Here is a 24,859-nt window from a genome sequence, read left to right as displayed (position 1 = left end):
ACACAAGGCTAGGTAAGGGAAAGTTTGTTGATATGGGGGAGTTTTCCCTTGGCTGAGGACTTAATTCCAAGGGCACCTGAAGCTTGAATCGTATGCTGCTGAGCTCATAACTTGAAACTCAGGAAAACTGATGGCCTACAATAAAATAAGGAGGAGATGCTGGAATTGTCTTGACAGAATATTGAGGAAAAGGCCAGAGTTCTTAGAGTGATAATAATAGACAGGCTAAAATGAATTTATGATGTTAGATGAGAGAATCCATCAGCTAACCATGCTCCACAGGAGCCACAGGACACTCTCTTCACTAAATAAGGAACAGGACACCCAGCATCACTGAGAAGCCTAGAGGTAGGTCTCTCCTATTAGCTAGGATTATCACTGGGGGGTGTTACTAAAGAACTGGGTTTTTAGCATCAGTTGGAATAAATGGATTCCAGAATAGCAGAGGTCAAGGTCCAGTATTTCATCATCAGAGGCGAGGTGGATGTAATTTGTCAGTAAATTCAAGTTGGCAACTAGGGGAGCCTAGTTGCCAGCAGATCCCTTCAGGGATCTGTGACAGCTATGTCACCCCTCCTAATGTTGAGATAGCATTTAAGAGTGTTGCTTGATGTATGTAAAAACCAAAAAAGTTCAAGAAAAAAAGAGCAGAAGGCTGATGTCAGCTACCATGGTAAAAAATCACAGTGTATCTCCAGTTGCCAGATTTGAGTTGGTTCTCAGACTGACAATTCATAGATTGAAGGGAAGGCTGGGTTCCCTTAAGGAAGACTCTTTCAACACTCAGCAAGTGTATACAGTGCTAGTCTTTCTTTGCTTTCCCCAAAGGCCATTACTATAGTAAATGTAAGCTGGGGAAATTGGGGGGTATCAAGCTCTTTTGAGGGCCTTTTGAGTCTGGGTCTGCTATAACTCTGGGGACATGTGTCCCTCAAAATTTATATGTTGAAACTCTGATCCCAGTGTGGTGGTATTTTAGAGATATGGCCTTGTAGGAGGTAATTAGGAGCCTTCATGATGGGATCAGTGCCCTTTGAAGAAGCTATCAGAGAGCTTGCTCCTTCTCAGTCTCTCTCTCTGATATGTGAGGCTGCAGCAAGGTCTGAAAACCAGGAAAAAGGCTTTCACCAGGAACCGAATTACTTAGCACCCTAAGTCTGGACTTCCCAGTCTTCAAAACTGCAAGGAAAAAATATTATTTAAGCCACCCAGTCAGTGGTATTTTTGTTATAACAGCCCCCAAATAAGACAGGATCTGAATTGGTATTTATCCTAGGGGAAACCCAAATAACCATCATGGCCTTCCTGTTAGAGTCCAGGTGGTAAATGGAGTCCCGGCCCAAGTCTGTCTCACAGGGAGTCCGATGGGTCCCAAGGTCTTACTCTACAGTCACGTCCCCATTCTTTGCAATAAGGATGGACAGTTTAGCAGTTGACGGATTCCTCACATTGATTCCCCAGCTGCGGTATAAGAGATATTGAAGTAGCAAAGGTCGAGTGGAAGCCCCTAAAACTGCTTCCCCGCCCCAGCCAAGATCGAAAACCAGAAGCAATTCTGCATCTCCCATGGAGTATTAAAGACCCATGAATGATACCTTCAAGGTCTTTAAAAATGTGGGGATGGTTTTATTTCCCATTTAACTCACCCATTTGGCATCTACAAAAATAAGATGGTAGATAACAATGGGTTACCCTTGATTTAACCAAGTGGTAGCCCCAACTTTAGCTGCTGTGTCAGGTTTAGTATCTACTAGATCGGATCAACACAGTCTATGAAACAGTATGCAAAACAGAAAAGAAACAGAATGCAGCTAGTGATTTGGCCGGTGCAGTGTTTCTAATCACGTAAGACAGAGGATGAGGACAGAAGCAAGTCACATTTACACGGAATGGCCAGCAATTCCTCCTCACGGTCTTGTCCCAAAGCCATATTTGCTCTCCTACTCTCTGCCACAGGATCTGCACACTCCACAGAACATTGTGCCAGCCCGTTTGATCAATGACCTCATTTAAATCCAACCTGGGGAAGTGGCAGATACGCTGACTGTTCTGGAAACACACCTGTAAGTCAGAGGATGAGAAGTAAATCCTCAGAGATCGACTCTGCCATATCAGGGAAATTTTCAGGAAGAGGACCTGCCAGTACACTCTCTGCCAAGTAGAGAACCCGCTGCTGTACCTTCTACCAGTAAAAGAGAGGAGCAGTGCTTGGTAGGCCTCTTTATGCTTTTGGAAATAGCACATCCCACTTAGAAATACTGCTCTTACTCATTTATCAGGTAACTGGGAAGGCTCTCAATTTTGACCGAGGCCCAGTGCAAGACCAAGCAATGCAGCAAGTCACGCTGTGGTACAAACAGCCCTGCCTCTTGGGTCAGGGAATACTGCGTGGTACTGGAAGTTTCCACGTAGAGATGGATGTTGTGGGAAAGCCTCCAAAGAAGTATGGCTGAGCAGATCTCTCAGATTCTGCTGGAAGGCCGTGCTGTCTGTAGTGGAGATCTGTTCACCATTTCAAAATAGCTTCTGGCGTGCAGCTAACCCTGACCGTGAGACATCAAGTGAGTTTGTGACTCGAGCTGCCCACTCTCAGCCGAGTATTCTCAGACATCTCTGCCCACTACACACACACACACACACAGCCTGTGAGATGTCTGCATTTAGACAACAGAACATTTGCAGACTCCTCACAGTGCTGACTCCCCACATCCCCACTCTCCACAGGCCCATTTGGTGAGGCTCGGCTGTATTCCCAGGGTCCCTTTTGAGCAGAGCTTTGAAGCTGTGAGACTCAGATCTGATACAGGGTGGCCGGCACATCTGTGCCTTCCCCATCTTTCTCTTTTCTCTGGGAGGAAGAAGGGGGAGAGTCCCTAGGTTGGTTTTTGTTGTTGTTGTTGTTGCTTTTAAGTAGGCTCTACACCTAATGTGGGGCTTGAACTCACGACCCCAAGATCAAGAGTCTCGTGTTCTACTAACTGAGCCAGCCAGGCACCCTGAGGGTCTCTAGGTTTTATTACTTAGAATATAAGCAAATGGCCCCAGGGCCAATGAACCTTTAAAATTTCTGGAGTAGTTCACTTTCTCTGATTTCCAAGATACGTTAGTCATTCCGTCATTCTTTAACCCAGAATGACAGTCCTTTTGGCGCAGGAAGCCCTAACCATGCAGAAACATGCAAGTTTGTCTTCCAACACAACCGGTTGATGGGATGCATTTTAGGCAGGTCCAGAGGGCACGAGTCGGTCACCTCTTGTACTTATGTTGCACCAGCTTTTCTCCCTCATCTGACACTGTAGGCCTTGGGGCAGTGGAAGGAGGAAGGGAGTGGGTGGCCTGTCGTGGATGGGACAACTCAGGAGGTTGGTATATCTGAAAATAGGCTGCTTTCACAGCATAGTCCCACCCAACAGTGACTCTCGAAGATTGTGGTGAGGGAAAGAGCAGGCAGAGTTTGGAGCAGTATACCTGGCCATTGATATGTTTTAGGGACAAAGGTGGCCTGATGTGAAGATATATATGGACTCCTGAGCCCCAGGCCAGGGGCCTGAAAGGACTAACAACTGAGAGATTGGAAACAAAAGGTCTGGAGAAAAAGCACGGAGACAGACCCACAGGTGTGGGCAGAAGATACCCACTTACTCAGAGCACGGCAGGCACTGAAAACCAAGTGGTTGGGATGATCCACCTGTGAAAGGCAGGCCACCCCCTTTCCTGCCCTGGGGGCCTTGAAACCAGGATGACAGGAATGGAGACTATGAATGGACCCAACAGTAAAACTGTATTCTATCCAGTGGGGACATTAAGACTGATATAACTGCCCCACTGTGTATGTCTGCCCTGTTGGCAGCAGCAGTTGATGCCTCCCACTATGGTACTTGGCCTTGAGAAGACCGGTGAGCCATCCGGTGGCAAACTTATTGTATCAGACTGCTTCCACTCTGGAGGCGACGGCAATTTCCCTAAGTGGAATTTGACACATACTCCAAAAACAGGTCAGCCTTCCTTGCCCTAGGGCTTTGGCCAGCCAGTATCTAGGGTTTTACGGAATGTCTGCTTTATCATAGTGGGATCTTGCTTAAAAGTCATATCAAAAACAGTTTATGACAGGGGCGCCTGGGTGGCTCAGTGGGTTAAGCCTCTGCCTTCGGCCCAGGTCATGATCCCAGGATCCTGGGATCAAGCCCCGCATTGGGCTTTCTGCTCAGCGGGGAGCCTGCTTTCTCCTCTCTCTCTGCCTACTTCTGCCTACTTGTGATCTCTATCCGTCAAATAAATTAAAATTCTTAAAAAAAAACAGTTTATGACAAAAGAGGTGTTTGTTTGTTTTTTTTTTAAAGATTTTATTTATTTGAGAGAGACTGAGCGAAAGATAGAGCATGAGCGTGAGAACGGGCAGAGGGAGGGGAGAACCAAACTCCCCGTGGAGCAGGGAACCTGACATGGGGCTCGATCCCAGGACCCTGGGAATATGACCCAAGCTGAAGGCAGACACTTAACCAACTGAGCCACCCAGCAAAAGAGGTGTTACAGTGGGCACATGACCATGGGATTTACCAGTCCTACTATACCACCTCACCCCACAAGCTACTGATCAGATAGAATATGGTAACAGCCTCTTAAAAGTGCTGTCAGGACACCAACTTAGGGGTGATAATCTAAGAGAGAGCATCCTTCATGATGTGGTGATGTGGTATATACTTTGAACCAGTGGCCATTGTGTGCTGCTATGTCCCCACTGGATAGAACGTGTGTCTAGGAAACAGTAAGGGGAGGTAATTGCTTCATTCACCATTGCTCCAGCAACTCACTTGGGAGCAGTACCAAACTAGAGGTTCTGTTCCAAGGACAGGAGGAAGCTTCCACAGGGGGATTCCCAGTAAGAGTTCCATCAGACCTGCTGCTGTGACTGCTGCCTGAGTATCTGGGCTCTTTATGCTGGTTGACCATCAGTGAACTAAAGATGGCAGCGTATCGGCAGCGAAATTGGCCTGATTCCTCTGAAAGACAGGGTTGCTGCTACAGGAGCTGGGCACACGCTCTCTTGGTGCATCTAAGACATGATAATTACAAGTGGGCAATTATACCAACCATGGCCTTACAAGGGTAAGGTAAGCAGACTCAGTTGTCAGAAGGGATGAAGGTATGGTCATCCCATCAGGAGCAGCCTTCTAGACCAGCAGAGTACAGATCTAGAATGTGTGGTAGAAGAGAGAGGTGATAAGTATCAGTATGGACCCCAGGGCCAGTTACAGCAATGCAGTCTTTACAGCTTATTCTAATGAACTTCCTGTTGTGAGTTCCTTTTGCCCCCTCTTCTTTAGGGGAAAAAAAAAAAAATATATATATATATATATGTGTGTGTGTGTGTGTGTGTGTGTGTGTGTGTGTGTGTATTTGTTTTTTTAAAAAAGATTTTATTTATTTATTTGACAGAGATCACAAGTAGGCAGAGAAGCAGGCAGAGAGAGAGGGGGTAAGTGATTCGGGGCTCGATCCCAGCACCCTGAGATCATGACCTGAGTCGAAGGCAGAGGCCTAAGCCACCAGAGTCACCCAGTTGCCCTAGGAGATTCCTGATTTTAATACTATCGGACCTGATTAGATTATTTTCAAAGGATTATGACCATATGTTCAAGATAGCAACAATGAGGACACTTCAGCAAAAAAACTAGGAACGATGAACTACAATCATTATAAAAACCCTAGAGCCAAAATATATCTGGAATTAAGACTTCAATAGATGAAATTAACAGAAGACTAGACAAACTAAAGATCAATAAACTAGGAAACAGACCAGAAGAAAATCCCCAAATTGAAAGATGGGAGAATATGGGGATGCCTGGGTGGCTCAGTCGGTTAAGCACCTGCCTTCGGCTCAGATCATGATCTCAGGGTCCTGGGATTGGGTCCCATGCTGGGTTCCCTGCTCAGCAAGGAGTCTGCTTCTCCCTCTGCCTGCCTCTCCCCCTGCTTGTTTTTTCTCTCCCTCTCTCTGACCAAAAAGAAAAAAAAAAAAAAAATCTTAAAAAATGGAGATAGGAAATATAAAAAGAACTCAAGAGACACTTCCAGAAAGACAGATTGAAGTATTTTTCCCTGCTCCTTCCACTAAGTACAACTAAAATCCCCAAGCACTATATATAAAACAGAAGAGACTCTGAAAGGTTCAGAGAAGGCAGAGCAGCTGGAGACCTTAGCTATATCTGAGGACTGACATGGTTGTTTTCCTGGCTTTTCTTTAAGATTTATTTGACAGCACGAAAGCAGGGGAAGCAGGAGAGGGAGAAGGGGGCTCCCCACTAAGCAGGGAGCCCTATTGGGGAATCTATTCAGGACCCTGGGATCATGACCTGAGCCAAAGGCAGATACTTAACCCACGGAGCCACACAGGCGCCCCCTTGGCTTTTATCTATCCTAGACTTGATGCTGGGTAAGTTGGCAACCTGAAAACACCAACAGTTACAGACAAAAATCTTCAATAAAGTCTATTCTTTCTAGCTAAAGGACCAGGAAAAGGGCAGCCTAGCCAAACAGATAACTTTTTAAAATTTTCTTTGAGAGAAAGCAAGAGAATGAGTCCGGGGGGGGGGGGGGCGGGTAAAGGTTGAGGCAGACTCCCAGCTGAGCAGGGAGCCCAAAGTGGGGCTCAATCCCAGCAGACCCTGAGATCATGACCCGAGCTGAAGGCAGATACTTAACGGACTCAGCCACCCAGGCACCCCAAGACAGGAAACTTTTAAAAAGACAATGAGTGCTCTACTCCAGCCAAATACCACAGAAAAAAACATGGCATTACTTCTACTCCTGCCAGCAAAAAAATAAGTGGGGATCCGATTTCCACCCTTGCCAGGCTCTAACAAGATTTCTCAACCCCTGACAAGGGGTTTGTCAGAGGCTTGGGAACTGGGACTCTCATCCCTGCTGCGTGATAACCCTCCTTCCAGTCTCCTGTTGTATCCACATGGAGAGCTTGGACTTTCCTCCTCATTCACGGTAATGAGTTACCCCTCCCTCTTCCTGCTGATGTGGCATTTCAGGAGGCCAGGCAGAACGTCTCAGAACTTTCGTGCTGTCCAGAGATAACATAGGTTGAGGCCACTTCACCCTGTCAGTGGAGCCATAGGAGGCAACAAGTGATGAAGCAATCCTGCCGCTCCCAGCTGGAGTGATAGCAGAGGCCCAGTGGGAGTAAGAACTCCCAGCTCTGTCCAGGAGACATTCCAAAGTCCTGCAGCTAGTCCGGGCTAATACTCAAACTAGACAGTCTGGCTCTGGAGTTGAGATCCTCATTCTAGCAACAAGAATTTATACCATGGCCTACAAATATGCTTAATTTTTAAATTTCTAAAAAACCCCAAACTCTCTTCAGCAGTGCAGGAACTGGACATCCATACAAAGATTAATCCTTCAACAAAAATGAACTCAAAATGGATTAGACTTAAATGTGAAACACAAAACTGCAGAACTCATCTTGGGTATGCTGACTTCTGAGACACTTAATTAGGCATAACCCATTAGAATTTACAATCTTTTTTTTTTAAAAATATTTTATTTATTTGGCAGACAGAGATCACAAGTAGGCAGAGAGGCAGGCAGAGAGAGAAGGAAGCAGGCTCCCTGCGAAGCAGAGAGCCCAATGTGGGGCTTGATCCAAGGACCCTGAGATCATGACCTGAGCCGAAGGCAGAGGCTTTAACCCACCGAGCCACCCAGGCGCCCCTAGAATTTACAATCTTGATTCTAAGAAAACTTCTGCTCTGTGAAAGACAAGCCAGACTGGAAGAAAATATTTGTAAAACAAATCTACTAAAGAACTATTAACCCAAATATAAAAAGAACTCTTACTATATAGCCTTACTATTTGATCTAGCCATCACTCCTTGTTATCTACCAAAAAGAACCAGAAACTTATGTCCACACGCAAACCTGACCATAGATATTTTTAGCAGCTTTATTCATAGTTGTCTTTGAAGCATGTTAAGATGTCCTTTAGTAAGTGAATGGGTAAGCTGTGGTACATCCAGACTATGAAATACTAACTCATAAATTAAAAGAAATGAAGATAAAGCTGTGAAAAGATGGAGGAAACTTAAGTACACATTATTTAAGTGAAAGAAACCCGAAAGGCTAAATATTACAGGAGTTCAATTATAGGACATTATGTAAGAGACAAAACTACAGACAGTGAAGATACCAGTGGCTGCCAGACTATGGGAGGGGAGGGCAGGATAAAAGGCAGAACACAGGATTTTTAGAGCAGTGAAAATGCTCGGTATTCTGTAATGATGGATTCACGTCATCTTCCATTTGTACAAACCCACAGAATGTGATGCACCAAATGTCAGCTAGAAAGTAGTCCACGGACTTCAGGTGATCAGTTTTAACAAACGTACCCCTTGGTGAGGGATGTTGATAACAGAGACGACTATGCATGTGTGGGAGCAGGAGGTACACAGGGAATCTCTGTTCCTTCCTCTCAGTTTTGCTGAGAAGTCACAACTCTAAAGTCTTAAAACTATAGACAAATGCCCTACTCACTACAGTCACTTAATATTTGACACTTCGCTACAAAGTATTCTGGAAGCTTTTTTTTTTTTCCTTAACATTTTATTTATGTAATCTCTACCACCCCACACCCACCACCTCACATCCAGTGTGAGGCAAACTCACAACCCCAAGATTAAGGGTTGCGTGCTCCACTGACTGAGCCAGCTAGGTGCTCCTCTGGAAGTTTTTCTGTTATTTGTTCAGAGTCTTGAATGAGAATAAAGGGAGAAAAAAACTGGGGACTAATCTCTAGTTCTTTGTATTCTGTAAAATTTGGACATTACATTTGGTTTCAAGAAGGAAGGCAGATGCTGGCAATCCCTAAAACAGAAACAAAGCTAAGTATTTCCAAAGACTTAAAGGAAACCTCCAAAGATGGAAATACAGGGGAAAATGGTGCTAAAAACAAACTGTACAGATTCCTATTAATTTCGTTTAAGCACAAAAAATTTATTCTGAATAAATCATTTTATACAGCAATTACTGGAAAAAATGTTCATTACTTCAGCAATTTACTTAAATCAAATTATCCAAGCAAAATAAACATAGCAATACAAAAATGTAAGAATTTTACAAAAGCTATACAAAATAACTTATTATTTAAAAATTAGACTGATACAGTCTATAAAATCTCTTTCGAGAGAACTATAGATCTATGTAGCTTTTTTTAGGGGATAAAAGAAAGGATGCTTTAAGGCTTCTTTGAGAGTAATCCTTTTAGCTGGATCATACTCCAACATTTTCTCAATGAGGTCAAAGAGAAGCTCATGTTCAGCATCCTGAGAGAGCATAAATTCCTGAAAGGAAAAGAAATACAGTCAAGAGTTGAAAATTTTCAACCACCATTTATCATAACTTTATTTCTCTACCATAAGAAGAAGGGAAACTCAAGGTTTTAATTGTTTAAATAATGGCCCAGACTCACCTTCAGAGGTTTACAGCGCCTTGAGACGTATCTGCCAGCAGAACTGTGTTCATCCCAGTCTAATCGATCATGATGGAAATATTTACGTTTCCTAAAAGTCAATATCCATTGATGTTTATAATGCTGACAATGAAAACTTAAAACATCTAGTGAAAATGACTGGTTTCATCAATTATTATGCTTTTATAGATCAAAGACTAACACTTCACTAGAAACTTGAGAACAGCCTAGCTACTGGCTTCCCAACAAAGAAATCTGTTTAAGTGAAAAAACATCAGTCTGACTTTTTATAAAGTTCTACAGAAGACCAAGTGGTACGAAGGATGGCACCTACTCTTAAATAAAAACATACCTGGTTTTCTGTATCATATGTTTTGGTAAAGGTCCAAGAATCCTTTCCATCATTGCCAAATGCTCCTTACTATCATGTGTCTAAAACAATAAACAAAACTTGTTAAGCATATTGTGTACTTTGTTCTCATTTAACACAGCTGCTAAATTTCTAGTCCATAAAAATCAAAAGGAAGGTGATTACTAAAAAGGGCAAACTTTTAGCAAGTTATAGCTGACAATAAATACTAAGGCCCACAGAACAAGCTCACCAGTGATTATCTCCAAATGAACAGGATAACTGTTACAATATACTTGAAAATTTTTTTAAGTAAAATGATAAATTATGAAAGAAATGCAAATACCCAATAGCATCAGTTACAGAACTTTTATTCCTTTATACTTATTAAGTCTATAATTAGGGGAAAAAACTGCCTAAATGTGCATACTTTGCTTTAAAGTGTTCACTCACATAAATAAACACCTTTTTTAAAAAGCACTTTTTTTGAGCAAAGCCACTGAAACGGATCACTTACTGGAAATACTGTAAACCCAAGGTAGTATTCAATAAGAATACAACCTATACTCCAGACATCACATGGCTGGGACCATCCTAAAGCTGCAAAGCAAAAGCAAACTGTTAGGAAAAAAAGATTTCTTGAAGACATTGAAAAACAAACATGAGCTTATTATCTTTAATGTGTGTATTTTCTTTTTTTTTTTTTAAAGATTTTATTTATTTGACAGAGATCACAAGTAGGCAGAGAGGCAGGCAGAGAGAGGGGAGGAAGCAGGCTCCCTGCCAAGCAGAGAGCCCGATGTGGGGCTCAATCCCAGGACCCCAAGATCATGACCCGAGCCGAAGGCAGAGGCTTAACCCACTGAGCCACCCAGGTGCCCCTAATGTGTGTTTTTTTAAGATTTAAGAGAGATCACGCGCGCACGTCCTTCTGCACACACGAGCTGGGTCAGGGGGAAGGCAGAAGGATAAGCAGACTCCCTGCCAAGGGTGGAGCCCCCCCAAAGTGGGGTTCCATCCCAGGACCCCGAGATCACGACCTGACTGCAGTCAGACTGTCAGCTGACTGAGCCACCCAGGCACCACCTACCCATATTGTGTTTTAAGTTATTAATCTCTTAAAGGGAAAAAGATTTTAGAAAATCCCCACAAAGAGTAAGACTAGAACTACAAAGGATATATACAAGTTCCTAAAGCACAATTAAGCAACTTACCCAAAATAACTTCAGGTGCCCTATAATGCCTTGTAGATACCAATGTACTATGATGCTCATCATCGTAAGTTGCGCTTCCAAAGTCTACAACTTTAATATCTGGATTTATTAAGGTACGTTCATCACGTTTCTGAAATCACAAATGATGAGATAAGGAGGCATAATATTAAGAAGACATAAGATATTAATTAATTTCAAACAATGAAAATGACACACTGAAGACTTACTATTTTGGGATTATATGCCTCTGTGTAGTCAGACTGCACAAATAAGATGTTTTCAGGCTTTAAATCTGTGTGAGTCAACTTGTTACTGTGCAGAACTGAGAATAAAACAGAAAGTTGTCATCATCAAAAACCTAACCGAACTCAAAAGTCCTACAACAAAAACCTCTCTGATGCTTTTTCTACATGTCCGAAGTTTTCAACATTCAAGAGGCTGCTAGGAAACTACCTACTACCCTCAAAGTTAGTCCACCAGCAGCTAACCACTCAAAAGTGAAGAAGTTATTTTTATTCATGAAGCCGAGATTTGCCTGGTTCTAATGATGGCTTTTAACATTTGTAAAATTGTGTGGATTTTTTTTGGTGGGGAAAGCATAAAATCTTTCCAAAAATAAAAAAGATTAAAGTATTTTTTAAAGACTTAGTCTTTTTATTTTTTTAGCCATTATTTGGAAAGCAGATCCGTAAATGAGAAAGATTATCACAGCCGATGCTACATACAGAAATGACTACAGTCAAGAATGTGAATCTGGACTTCACCATAGAGACCATCAAAGCAGGTATCAGAACCACAGTAGCAAGGAGAAATAGAAGCAGCAGTTATAAACCAAGCTAAACTACTCTTCTACATGACAATATTTTATTACATGACGGACAATATACTACTTACTGAATGAAAGCAAAACTAACAGCTTGTCATCAACATCTTTCTCATACCTACTCTTAAATCAGGCTTATGTTAGATCCTATTTCTTAAAAGATCCAAATCAGTCTGGCATTAAGTTAGTCTCAACAACCTCAAGTTTCTTGAAGACATGCCAAGTACTTACAATTCACTGACTTGCATATCTGATACGCCATCTTCCTGATGTGATCCAGACGAAATGGCAGAAAACCATTTTCCTTAATGAAGTCATACGTACTAAGTCCTAGTAGTTCAAACACAATGCAAATGTGACCATGATGCTCAAACCACTCCAACATCTGGACACAGCGGCTATAAATACATGAAAAATAACTGAGTACAGCTTCTCACAATTCAAATCTATCTGAGAGCATCTTCTGAGTTCTACTTTGATACTTACAATGTACTACTGGGGTCTGTTGTATTCAAGTGTTCCAGAACTTGTATTTCTGAGCGAGCAGCTTCACAGTATCTATCCACATTTTTAACTATTTTTACTGCCACATGTCTACCTCCTCTGTTAGAGAGAGGGAAAGTTAAAAATGTTAAAAATTATATCCTCTTCCACTTTCCTTTTACTTTTCAAACTGTAACTACTTCTACTTTGACTCACTGTATTTGTTTTCTTGAATTTATGGTCTAGCATTCAGTTTTATCTGATTATACCGAAGTATTCTTTTCTAACAAAATTAACCCAGTTTTATAGGGTTACAGCAACTCATTGTAAGCAACAAGAATGATCTTTATTTTTTTCTAAGACTTTTCTTGTCGGAGAGAGTGAGCGAGCAAGCAGGGGTAACAGCAGGTACAGGGAGGAGCAAGTTCCCTGCCCAGCAAGAAGCCCGATGTGGGACTCCATCCCAGGACCCTGGGATCACGACCAGAGCTGAGGGCAGGCACTTAACCAACTGAGCCACCCAGGCATCCCAAGAATGATCTTTAAGTACATGGTGGAATCAGTTGGTACAAATACATCTTGAATGATCCAATTTTTTTTCATCAAACCACCACTCATATGAATTCTTTCTTTGGTCCTTCAACTAAACTATGTATTAATAACTGTAATGTAACAAGATTATTGAGGTATCACCACTCAACTCGTAGTCTAATTAAAACTCAACACATGTATATAAAACAGTTTCTTCTTTAGTACTTGTCACTGACAAATATTTTTATCAAATTCTTTTTTTTTTTGGAAGTTTTTTTTTTTTTTAATTTATTTGAGAAACAATGAGAGAGGGAATACAAGCACGGGAAGTGGGAGAGGGAGAAGCAGGCTTCCCGCGGAGGAGGGAACCCAATGCCCCCCCCCATTTTTTTTTTTTAAAGATTTTATTTATTTATTTGACAGAGAGAGACACAGCGAGAGGGAGAACACACGCAGGGGAAGTGGGAGAGGGAGAAGCAGGCTTCCCGCGGAGGAGGGAACCCAATGCGGGGCTCAATCCCAGGACCCTGGAATCATGACTTGAGCCAAATGCAGATGCTCAACCAGTGAGCCCCCCAGGCGCCCCATTTTATCAAATTCTTCATTTTGTCTAGATTACCAGAAAAGCTGGGATATGGAAGGGGCATAGTAAGGAGCTCTACTCCTCAGAGTCATACTAACCAGTAACAGGAAGCCTTTCCCAGTAATTCACTTAGAAAAGCTCTGCCATCCAAAATTCAAATAGGAAAACAAAAAAAAAATAAAAGAAAAATGTCTTATACTATCTCAAGGAATTTCCACCAGTAGTTTAAAAGGCATAAACAAATAAACATGTGATACCAATTTTAAGAGTTCTCAACCATGGCTGTGTCATCAATTATAGCATTTTCTAAGAATACAGTGTCCAACTACCCTGAAGAATGTGTCAATATGCCTTGGGTAAGCCCAGTTCCAAATACCCAAGAAACCAAGGCTGTGGGAAGTTCTAATTTAGATTAATGACTAGGGGAAGGAGGGAGGCCACAAGAACTGTCATAACTGTGCTCAGTGGGACAACAAAATACTTTCTAAAATAAAATCTGAGGCACATGGGTGGCTCAGTTGTTGGGTGTCTGCCTTTGGCTTGGGTCATGATCCTGAGGGTCCTGGGATCGAGCCCCACATCAGGCTCCTTGCTGGGTGGAAAGCCTGACTTCCCCCCCTTCTCACTCCCCCTGCTTGTGTTCCCTGTCAAGTAAATAAAATCTTTTTAAAAATAAATAAATAAATAAAGCCTGTGGGCTTGGGGCACCTGGGTGGCTCAGTGGGTTAAAGCCTCTGCCTTCGGCTCAGGTCACGGTCTCAGGGTCCTGGGATCGAGTCCCGCATCATCGGGCTCTCTGCTCAGCAGGGAGCCTGCTTCCTCCTCTCTCTCTGCCTGCCTCTCTGCCTACTTGTGATCTTTGTCTGTCAAATAAATAAATAAAATCTTAAAAAAAAAAAAAAAAAAGCCTGTGGGCTTATCTGATCAAAAAAGATAAAATGATAAAATCCATTCTCAACTTAAAATCAAAGGCTACATACATTATTAACAGCTAGTGTTTAAAAATTTAAAGGGATAGGGTGCCTGGGTGGCTCAGTGGGTTAAGCCTTTGCCTTCCAGGTTGTTACCTCGGATCCTGGGATCAAGCTCAGGGAGCCTGTTCCCCCCTCCCCCGCCTACTTGTGATCTCTGTCAAATAAATAAAAAATAAAATCTTAAAAAAAAAAATCTAAAGGGCTGGTCATCCCCCCTCCCCCAGCTTTTTAAAATATTTTATTTATCTGAGGGATGCCTGGGTGGCTGAGTTGGTTAGGTGACTGCCTTTGGCTCAGATCATGAGCCAAAGGCAGACACCTGGGTTCCAGTCCCCACATCGGGCCCCTTGCTCAGCAGGGAGCTGGCCAATCCCTTAGCCTGCTACTCCCCCTGCTTGTGCTGTAACAAATAAATTCTTTAAAGAAAAAAAAAATTATTTATCTGAGGGCACACAGAAGAGGGGGATGTGTGGGGAGAGGAAGAGGGAGGAGCATATTCCCCGTGAATAGGGAGCCGGACACAGGGTTTCATTACAGGACCCTCAGTTCCTGAGCTGAGCCAAAGGTAGATGCTTCACCAACTGAACCACCCAAGTACCCCTATCGGGCTAGAACCTTTTATTGGGAGTTTCCTAGATCAAAGTAAAAAAACCAAGTGAAAGAATATGGTCAGGCAATATTCTAAAGCTAAAAAAATTATCTCATATTGCTTAAGCCCCAAATGCAATCTCAGGCTAGGAAACTTACGCTTTATGATCAATGCACTCCACGACTTTTCCAAAAGCTCCTTCTCCTAAAGTATCAACAATTTCATCTAAAAGAGAGAAATAAATCTCAGTTATATCAAGAAGTGGGAACAGTTTACTTATCATAATAAATGCTATCAATGCAGATTATTCTAGTTGATGCTACAAATTTCCTTATCACTAGACATTTTATTGGTCAACACTGTCAAAAAACATTTATAACTATTTTTAGGTCTAAATTCATTCTTAAGCTCATTTTATTAACTTGATTTACTATTTTGGAAGTTTTGCTTAACAAATATTAAATTTCTAAAGAAAGAAAGAAACACAATCCCCCCCCACCAAAAGAAATGAAGAACAAACAAACAAAAAAACAGAGAAAGAAAAGATTTCCAAATCCCTGAAATCTTTATATATAGATTATGTTATCTGAAAAGTTAATAAGTGTTGAAAAATATTCTATACATCTTGCACTTAGTACGTCTCCACTCTGACAGATCAGGTGACCCTCCTCATCATCCTCTACACTCCTGGTTCTTTTCCTTCGGTGACTCTTCTGGAAACGTCAAGTGGGCGGCACCAAGATCATCCAGCCAATCAATATACCCGAGTGAATTCAGGGCAGAATACGAAATTCATTCAGCGGGGAGATATTCAGGCATTCAGATACACGCCAGGCCACAAACGGTTGGCAGGAGCAATTTCAAATTCAGTCCCCAGAAATTCACAGGGCACATAGTTTATGTTAACAGGAGAAAAACATGGCAAGGAACAGATTTTCAGATAAGATACTCAAAGTGGCAAGGCAACAAAACATAATACAATTGTTTTTCTTAAAAAAAAAAAAATGCTTAATTGTAGCATTCACTGAAACATAATTTTAAGTTTCTAGTGTTCTAATTTAATGTTGTAAAACTGCAGGATGAAATATTTACTTGGTCAAAGTAGACTGTGGCCAAATTAAGATTTCCTAACTAATCTAAGAAAACAAATATTGAAACAGTAAATAAAATTAAAGTCCTAATTTTGGGGAGAAAAAAAAAAGATTTGGCATACAAGAATAACACTATGTCATTTAAAATGTCAACTGAACTAATATTCAAATTAACCCATAACCCATAATGTTCAATCTGTTAAGTGATTTGCTTAGTGAAAAAATTAGAGCATGCTTTATTAGAAAAAGACATGCCTAAACCCTCAACCATACAAAAATAAAATGTTTATTCTACTTTTGTGACAAGACTTCAATTTATCAAAACAAATCAAATTTTCTGAAGTACCATAAAAATAAACTAATCTAATTACCTCCACTGATTTACTGGAATGACAATTAGTTGCCAATAATAACAAAATCTATTGCTATATAACTTAATATGTACTGTATTTCAGGAATTTCCTATTCAATGCTCAAACATAAAAAATCCAAGTTAAACTGAGATGACTTTTTTTAAACAGAACTTTCTCAAATGATCAAACACAAATTCAAGTATTCCTGTTCCATGTGAGAAATAAAATTTACAAAGTGTTTTAAAAGAGCTCATACCCCATGTGAATGATGATGTGAAGTACTGTGGTGAATTCTGTGTTTGCTTTTATAACTACTTCTTCCACTTCTCCCAGAAGACTTGCTACTATGGTTCTGATATCTGCTTTCATGGTCTCTATGACGATGTCCAGGTTCACATCCTTGACTGTAGTCATTTCTGTATTCATCAATGTAGCGTCGACTATGATAATCTTTCTCATTTATGGATCTGCTTTCCAAATAATGGCTAAAAAAATAAGATTTTTAAGACTTTCTGCTTAATATCCACACAATTTTACAAACATTACAAGCCCTCATTGGAAATGGAAAGGAATGTGATTCATCATTACTTATGAGATACTGTAACTTTTTGTCAGGAAAATATACCTCCCCAACTTTTACTGAGATACAGTTGACGTACAGCATTGCAGTGAAATGTATTTTTATATTGAGACACTTTAAATACCATCCTTACCTATCAGATGTTTTAGAATGATTATATTTGCAGCGCTTGTTCTCCCGGGCACTGCTATGTGATCTCTTCTTTCTTTTATGACTGCTGCTGCTTCTCCATTTTCCACAGTCCCAATCTTTTTCATCCCAATCAGGACAGTAAGTTCTCTTTGAGTGTCTCATCTACATAAAAGACACGTTTTTCCAGTTAAGTTGTATCCCACCTGTCAACATTGAGCAGTTTAATAAAACTCTTCTTTGCAAATTCACTCTAGCTGTGACTTTTTAAATTGTTCTTCTTTTAAAAAAAAAGATTTTATTTTTTTTTTAGATTTTATTTATTTATTTGACAGAGATCACAAGTGGGCAAAGAGGCAGGCAGAGAGAGGGGAGACACAGGCTCCCCGCTGAGCAGAAAGCCCAATGCCGGGCTGGATGGATCCCAGGACCTGGAGACCATGACCTGAGCTGAAGGCAGAGGCTTAACCCACTGAGCCACACAGGCACCCCTTAAGATTTTATTTTTAAATAATCTCCACACCCAATGTGGGGACGGAACTCATAACCTGGAGCTCAAGAATCTCATGCTCTATGATTCAGTCAGTTGCCTCTAAACTGTTCTTTTAGGGGCTCCTGGGTGGCTCAGTGGGTTGAACCTCTGCCCTTCGGTCAGGTCATGCATGATCCCAGGGTCCTGGACTGAGCTCCACATCCCACATCCAGCTCTCTGCTCAGCAGGGAGCCTGCTTCCTCCTCTCTCTCTCTCTACTTGAGATCTATCAAATAAATAAATAAAATCATGAAAGAAAACCCTGTTCTTTTAAATCGAAGTTCAAAAGTCGTGGGGGGGGTGGTGGTGCCTGGGTGGCTAAGTCGGTTAAGCGTCTGTCTTCGGCTCAGGTCATGATCAGTCGATTACGCCTCTGCCTTTGGCTCAGGTCATGATCTTGGGGTCCTGGAATCCAGCCCGGCATCGGGCTCTCTGCTCAGCAGGGAGCCTGCTCCCCACCCCCACCCCCGCGTCTACTTGTGATGTGTCAAGTAAATAAATAAATCTTAAAACCTCCCCTTTCCTGTCAGCAACATAAAAATACCACAGGTCCACATATGTGCACTACAGGTCCCCGTTTAAATGTTCATCAGAAACTAGCCTCCCAACTCAAACGCAGTCAAAAACTCCTTTGCGACAGAACCCTCGCTATTATTTTCGTAAGGCAGATAAACCGATCAAGCTACCAAGGTCTTTTATTATATACGTAAGTCAACCGTGGCATTAGGAAACCACGAAATACCATCTTTTGAGGTACCCAGCACACTACGTTAACAAAAACCTAGCTTTTCTCAAAGCAATCTTACATAATTAAGGGGAGGGGAGCACCTTCCTTCCGGTAATGTTTCGAACAAAAATCCCTGATTACTGTTAAAAAAAAATTATATGGAATTGGCTTTTCATCAACTACCGTTCTTCCTCGTCCTAACTGCCGAGTCTCCGCCAAGTCTTCGCACTAACTCCGAATCAAAGCGCTCCAATCGTTCGTTAGGGGTCTGGGGGTAAAGGGGCGCAAAAATGCCGACGCTCCTTCAAACGCACCCTACCATTCCGGCTTCTCCGGGTTTCTAGATCTGGTGTTTGTGAACGCCACCGAGGGCAAAGGCACTAGCGATGTTCACTCGAATCTTTCAAGACTGGAACAGACGTTAAGGGATACCGCCTCTATCAGGTCAGGGTGTTCTCTCCATTTGCTACAAACACAGCTCCTGACGGGAGCGTGACACGCACATTCCAGGACCCAAGTAAACACCACCCACCGCAGGAAGCTTCGCCTCCTCCGCCCGGCCGCCATCTTACAGCTCCGCTGAGGTGGCCGAGGCCGTCGCCAACAAAATGGCGCCTAGGGGCGTTCGGCCCGGCCCTCCCAGCCCAGCACTCCCTCACTACCCCTCGCCAGTGTCTAGGGCGTCGCGGTTCAAGGAGAAACTCGCGGCAACAGGCCGTGCAGCGCGGAGAAGACGAGCGAGCCGCCTTCCTGCAACTCAGGGGTGAGAGGAAAAAAAGGGGTCGTCGTGTCGGGGATTACAGGCAGCAAACAAGCGAGAGGAGTGGGCACCACCAGGCGCTCCCGAGGCACAGAAAAAGGGCCCTGACTGCCTAGCCCGCTTCCTTCTGCGTCTTACCGTCCAGGCCAAAGAGTCCAAGCCGAAGGAGACAAAGCTTGCAACGCGAAAACGGGAAAAGCCCAACCGGCGGCGACGGGCTCCAACAACAAAATGGAGCTGACAGCCGCAGCGTCGGGACTCGACTCGAAAACAAGGGTGACGCGGCGAACGCGTCCCGCCGCAGGGCGGGGCGGGGGGGGGCGGTGCCTGCACCCTGGGATGGAAGGAGACAGCGGTGGCCGCCGTGTGCGCAGGCGCCGCGTGGGGAGCCCGAAGACGGAAGGTGGAGGTGGGGAGTCGTGTCGGCCATGTTGGGGACCGTCTAGGTCTGAGGGAACAATGTAAGTATTGGAGAGTCGAGTCTCGTTAAAAGTGGTGTTTGGGAACGATGGGTACAAGAAAGAGTGAGGGACCGTGGTACTAAATAGCCTGTGCACTGATTGCAGCCACCGAACAATCCTTTAAAAAAACACCACCTCCGTCATGTAGCCCTGAATTAGTAATTGTATTTCGACTTTGCTAAGGTTCTGAGACCTGTTTAAACTAGTGAGTCTTTAGTGGTTGGGACTCTCACACACTGAAATTGGATTGCAAGGATTTTTCTCAAGGAAATGAGCGGGCAAGAGCTTGGAAACGGGAAGTGAGGACCCGTCATAGTTAAACATTTTGGCATTGAGCCAGTTCTCTCCACTAAGGCCAGATGAACTCTAAATCGGTACATGGAAGGTCGTGAAGAAAGAGTATCGGGAAACAGCCTCTGAACAAAATCATCAAACTACGTATTATAGACCAAAGTAATTGCCAGTCCTGACCCCGCGCCCTTTCTCCATTTTGTTTCTTGTTTACTCATCCCAAACTTCGTGGAAAACGTCTAAGATTAAACATTACAGCTAAGCATAATTTTACTGTTCACACTTGCACGGGAGAGCAACAAATGTAGCCAGCCCTACACAGATGCACAATTATTGGGTAAAAAGTGATGAGGAATATGAATTTCCACAATTCCTATGGTAGTTTGCTTTTCATAAGATCCTTCTCTTAATGGTTTTAAAACCATTAATCCTTATAAAACTACTAATACTCAAATCTTTATATTGGGGTCAGGGTCCCCAAATAGGAGGTAAATATTTCACAGAGGGAGAAATTCATCACAATAACTTGTGAAATTCAGGTTGTATTTAGCACTTCTGAATGTTAAGCAAACCTGGGGAATCCCCATCTTTGAAGGATAATAGGTATCCATAGTTACAGAGCTAGTTATGGTGCTAAGCACTGTACATACGTTCTCAAGCCTAACAATCTAGGAGATGGGCATCAACTATATTCTGTTACAGGTAAAGTTTGCAGTGAAGGACTACAGAGCAATTTGGAAATCCCCACAGTAAGATTACAGGGGTGAAAGACGATGAACTTTGAAAAAGTCTGGTATATACTTCCAAAATTAGTTTCTGAAATGGTTTTAAATTTAGCAAACCCTTATACCTAAACAATTACTAACTCGGTATTTTCATTTATGAGATTATTTTCTGTGTTCTTTAGTGCATGTTATTGGTTGTTTGGGGGTGGCATTATGTCCCTCCAGTTCATGTTTAAGTCTTAACTGCCGCTTCCCCTGCCCCAAGATTGTGAGTTATTTGTAGATGGGGCCTTTACAGACCTACCTAAGGTTAAAATGAGGTCAGTAGGGTGCGTCCTAATCCAGTCTGACTGATCTTTCTCTGTAAAGAGATTAGGACACAGACACTCACTGATTGTGTGAAGATAGAAGATGGTCTTCTGCCAGCCAAAGTGAGACCTTAGAGTTAACCTGCTCACATCTTGATTTTTTTAAATTTCTAGTCTGTTTAACAGAGAATTTTAAGTTACCCAGTTTCTGGTACTTTGTTATCACAACCCTAACAAACATAGTGCAGAGATTTAAAAAATGGTGATTTGGAGGAAACTTGCAACTTTATTCCCTAATAAGTGAAGTTGAACGTTTTCCCTTTTCTCATTACTTGCGAATTCATATCTCATTGCTTTTTTGGAATATACAGCTCTCATTCGTCCTTGAAGTTTTTATGTATGTATTTGACACAAAGAGAGACAGCGAGAGAGGGAACACAAGCAAGGAGAGTGAGAGAAGAAGCAGGCTTCTTGCTGAGCAGGGAGCGCAACGAGGGGCTCAATCCCAGGACCCCAACGAGGGGCTCAATCCCAGGACCCTGGGGTCATGACCTGAGCCAAAGGCAAAGACAGACACCTAACAATTCAGCCACCCAGACACCCCAGTTCTTGAAGTTTTTTAATTGCAATCAAATTTTCGATTTTTATGTAGTTAAAATTGTTCTGACTTTATCTTTGTCATGTTTGTAAACTGAAATTCTTTCCTTTTCAGAGGTGTTTTTTCCTTTTTTTTAAGGCATCTGCAATTTTGGTACATCATATGGGGTAAAATTCTTTTGCTATTTTTCTTCATGTAATTTACTAGTTATCCTAATACAGTTTATGAAATAACTTTTCTTTTTAAAGATTTCGAATATTGCTTTTTAAAAAATTTTTAATTTAATTTAATTTTTTTTTAAATTTACTTGGGAGTGAGGGGGAAGCAGGCTCTGCTGAGCTAGCCCGATGTGGGGCTCTGCGGAGCTCTATCCCAGGATCCCAAGATCCTGATCTAAGGTGAAGGCAGACGCTTAACCAACTGAGCCACCCAGACACCCATGATTTTATTTTTTTAAATAGTCTTTACACCCAATTTGGGGCTTGAAACCACAAACCTGAGATCAGGAAACCACAAACCTCCACCAACTGAGCCAGTCAGGTGCACCTGATTGTAATTTGCTTTTAAAAATTTATATTGTCATTTATTCTAGATTTGCTTTAGAGTTAATATTATATTGAGTTCCCACCCCTACCTTTATAGTTGGTATGAACTGAATTGAAAACCATTCGTTTTCATTTAAATTCAATAGTGAAATGGTAACTAATCTATCCAGTTTGCTAAACTGATTAAAAGCTGAGTCCTATGTATTAAAATTGATCTATTTACGTATCTGTTAGCTTCCTAGAGTGCGCTCCCATGGAATAAGCAGTGTCCTATGCACCTTTACATACAAGTCTGGAAGAAACTCAATAAATTACTTACTTGTTTTAGTCTTGTCTTTTCTTTCCTTTCTTTTTTAAAAAAAGATTTTATTTATTTTTTTTAAAGATTTTATTTATTTATTTGACAGACATCACAAGTAGGCAGAGAGGCAGACAGAGAGAGAGAGGAGGAAGCAGGCTCCCTGCCGAGCAGAGAGCCCGATGCGGGACTCGATCCCAGGATGCTGGGATCATGATCTGAGCCGAAGGCAGCAGCTTTAACCCACTGAGCCACCCAGGCGCCCCAAGATTTTATTTATTTGACACAGGAGAGAGAGAGCAAGAGAACACAGCAGACTTCCCATTGAGCAGGAAGCCTAATGCAGGAGTTGATCCCAGGACTCTGGGATCATGATGAGCTGAAGGCAGACTCATAACAGACTGAGTCACCCAGGCACCTCTAGTTTTCGTTTTTTGAACAAAAAGATGAGAATACATATCTTCAGAAATACCCAACATAGCTTAGATGTTGCTAAATGGATTTGGAAACTGCCAAGTTTAACCAAGGTATAAATTGTAACTATTCAATTCACCTTTAACCAAAGTCCTACAGAAAGAGCTCTCTTGGGGTGCCTGGGTGGCTTGGTTGGTTAAGCATCTGCCTTAGGCACTGGTCATGATCCCAGGGACCTAGGGTTGAGATCCACATAGGGCTCCCTGTTTGGCAGAGAGCCTGCTTCTCTCTCTCTCCCTCTGCTGTTCTCCCTGCCTATACTTTCTTGCTCTGTCAAATAAATAAAACCTTAAAAAAAAAAAAAAAGAAAGAGCTGTCTTCAGAGAGCTCCAAACCAAGAACTAACAGGATTTACGTATTCTAATGTATAGGTACAGGAATATTTTTAGAGTAGTGAAGGAGCTATCAAGGTATCTATTGATTATATTATCCCTTAAGCTCATCAAGCTCCCTTTGCTATGAAACAATGATGATCTGGCAACTTCTGATACTCCAGATAAAAGATTAGCAAATTTTCTTAAAGGGCAAGATAGTATTTTAGGCTTGTAGGCCTTTTATTCTGTCACAACCAATCTATACTGCTGTTGTAGCACAAAGCAGTCAGAAAACACATAAACTGGGAATGGTTGAGATCCATGAAGACTATTTGCAGAAACAGGTGGCCAGCCTGAGGGCAATAGTTTGCTAACCTCTGGTCCAAAAGAGAAGCCATATTTAAAGAGAGTTCGGTTGATCAACAATATTCTAGTCTTAGTCTTAGTAATACATACTGTCAATTAATACATGGAATAGAATATCAATCACTCAACTGCCAATGTGATCAGTGTGAACCAGTCAACTCAGTGTGAATGGACAGAATATACTGTTACGGATTTTGATCTCAAGATGTCTCCTAATAGGCCCAAGGTGGGCAGCCGGACTATCCCTCTGTCGATCTTTATAGCTATAACTAAACAGACATTGTAAGAATGAGCTCTAAAAAACCCAAAACCCACCATTTACTAGCACTTTAAAAAAAAACAAAAGCAGAGTTTAGAATAAAAATTGAGGGAGTACCAGTCAGTACAACATCTTGACAATCAATAAAATCCTCTTAAGAGAAATGACAAAAACAGTGCCATTCAGTTGGAAAGGAAAAGTATCAGTTATGTGTCAAAACAAATTCTGGCCCAAGAGAGTCTTTAATATAAAAGTCTAGAAACCTAGGGGCGCCTGGGTGGCTCAGTGGGTTAAAGCCTTTGCCTTCAGCTCAGGTCATGATCTCAGGGTCCTGGGATCAAGCCCCACATCGGGCTTTCTGCTCAGTGGGGAGCCTGCCTCTCCCTCTCCCTACTTGTGAATTCTGTCAAATAAATAAATAAAATCTTAAAAAAAAAGTCTAGAAATTTAAATGATTAAATTAAAAGGCTGAATCAAAATGTGAAGGCTTTAGGGGTATCTGGCTGGCTCAGTAGGTGGAGTCTATAATTCTTTATTTTAGGGTTATGAGTTCAAGCCCCTTATTAGAGAGCTCATTTAAAAAAAAAAAAAACCTAAAGTGAGGATGTTAGTATAACTGCACATTAGTTTAGTAAAAGGTATAGATGGTAATTAAGAGGATATTGCAAGCTAACATCCAAACTGTAGTTAAGAAAGAAAATACTTAGATCAGCCATCTGCAGAAATGATACAAACCAAGAAATACTGGGCATCAGTTTTAGGAATACTATCAAGGTGATTGAAGCAGATTGAAGAATATTTTTTTTTCTTTTAAGATTTTATTTATTTCACAGAGAGGGAATACAAGCTGGGGGAGTGGGAGAGGGAGAAGCAGGCTTCTTGCTGAGCAGTGAGCCCAATGTGGGGGCTCGATCCCAGGACCCTGGGATCATGACCTGAGCTGAAGGTAGATGCTTAACGACTGAGCCACCCAGGCACCCCGAAGAATATGGTTCTTGATGAGATCAATAGTATAGCTTGATAAATG

General features: G+C 42.0%; 2 protein-coding genes across 3 annotated transcripts in view; one reads left to right on the top strand and one right to left on the bottom strand.

Annotated features, from left to right (window-relative positions):
* Positions 1-8,979: 8,979 nt before the first annotated feature.
* On the bottom strand, positions 8,980-19,459 carry CLK1 (CDC like kinase 1). Its single transcript, XM_080798320.1, has 13 exons — positions 19,332-19,459; positions 17,179-17,339; positions 16,722-16,950; positions 15,644-15,734; positions 15,180-15,246; positions 12,348-12,464; positions 12,093-12,259; positions 11,266-11,360; positions 11,039-11,168; positions 10,342-10,424; positions 9,828-9,907; positions 9,476-9,566; positions 8,980-9,347 (listed from the first exon to the last, which is right to left on the bottom strand). Exons 2-13 carry the CDS (start codon positions 17,337-17,339, stop codon positions 9,204-9,206), a joined length of 1,455 nt encoding a protein of 484 aa, XP_080654446.1. The 5' UTR covers positions 19,332-19,459; the 3' UTR covers positions 8,980-9,203.
* A 77-nt stretch (positions 19,460-19,536) lies between these two features.
* The window catches only part of NIF3L1 (NGG1 interacting factor 3 like 1), a 40,616-nt gene continuing 35,293 nt past the window's right edge, over positions 19,537-24,859 (top strand). The window contains exon 1 of one of the 2 annotated variants that reach the window (XM_080798315.1): positions 19,537-19,654. The gene's annotated coding sequence lies outside the window, so the exon portion shown is untranslated. The remainder of the gene's footprint in view (positions 19,655-24,859) is intronic. The other variant, XM_080798317.1, reaches the window with a different exon arrangement.

The sequence above is a fragment of the Martes martes genome, assembly GCF_963455335.1.
Source record: "Martes martes genome assembly, chromosome: 3".
In the NCBI taxonomy this organism is placed as follows: domain Eukaryota; kingdom Metazoa; phylum Chordata; class Mammalia; order Carnivora; family Mustelidae; genus Martes; species Martes martes.
Note: the sequence above shows the minus strand (reverse complement) of the source record. Positions and strands in the feature narration are given on the sequence as shown.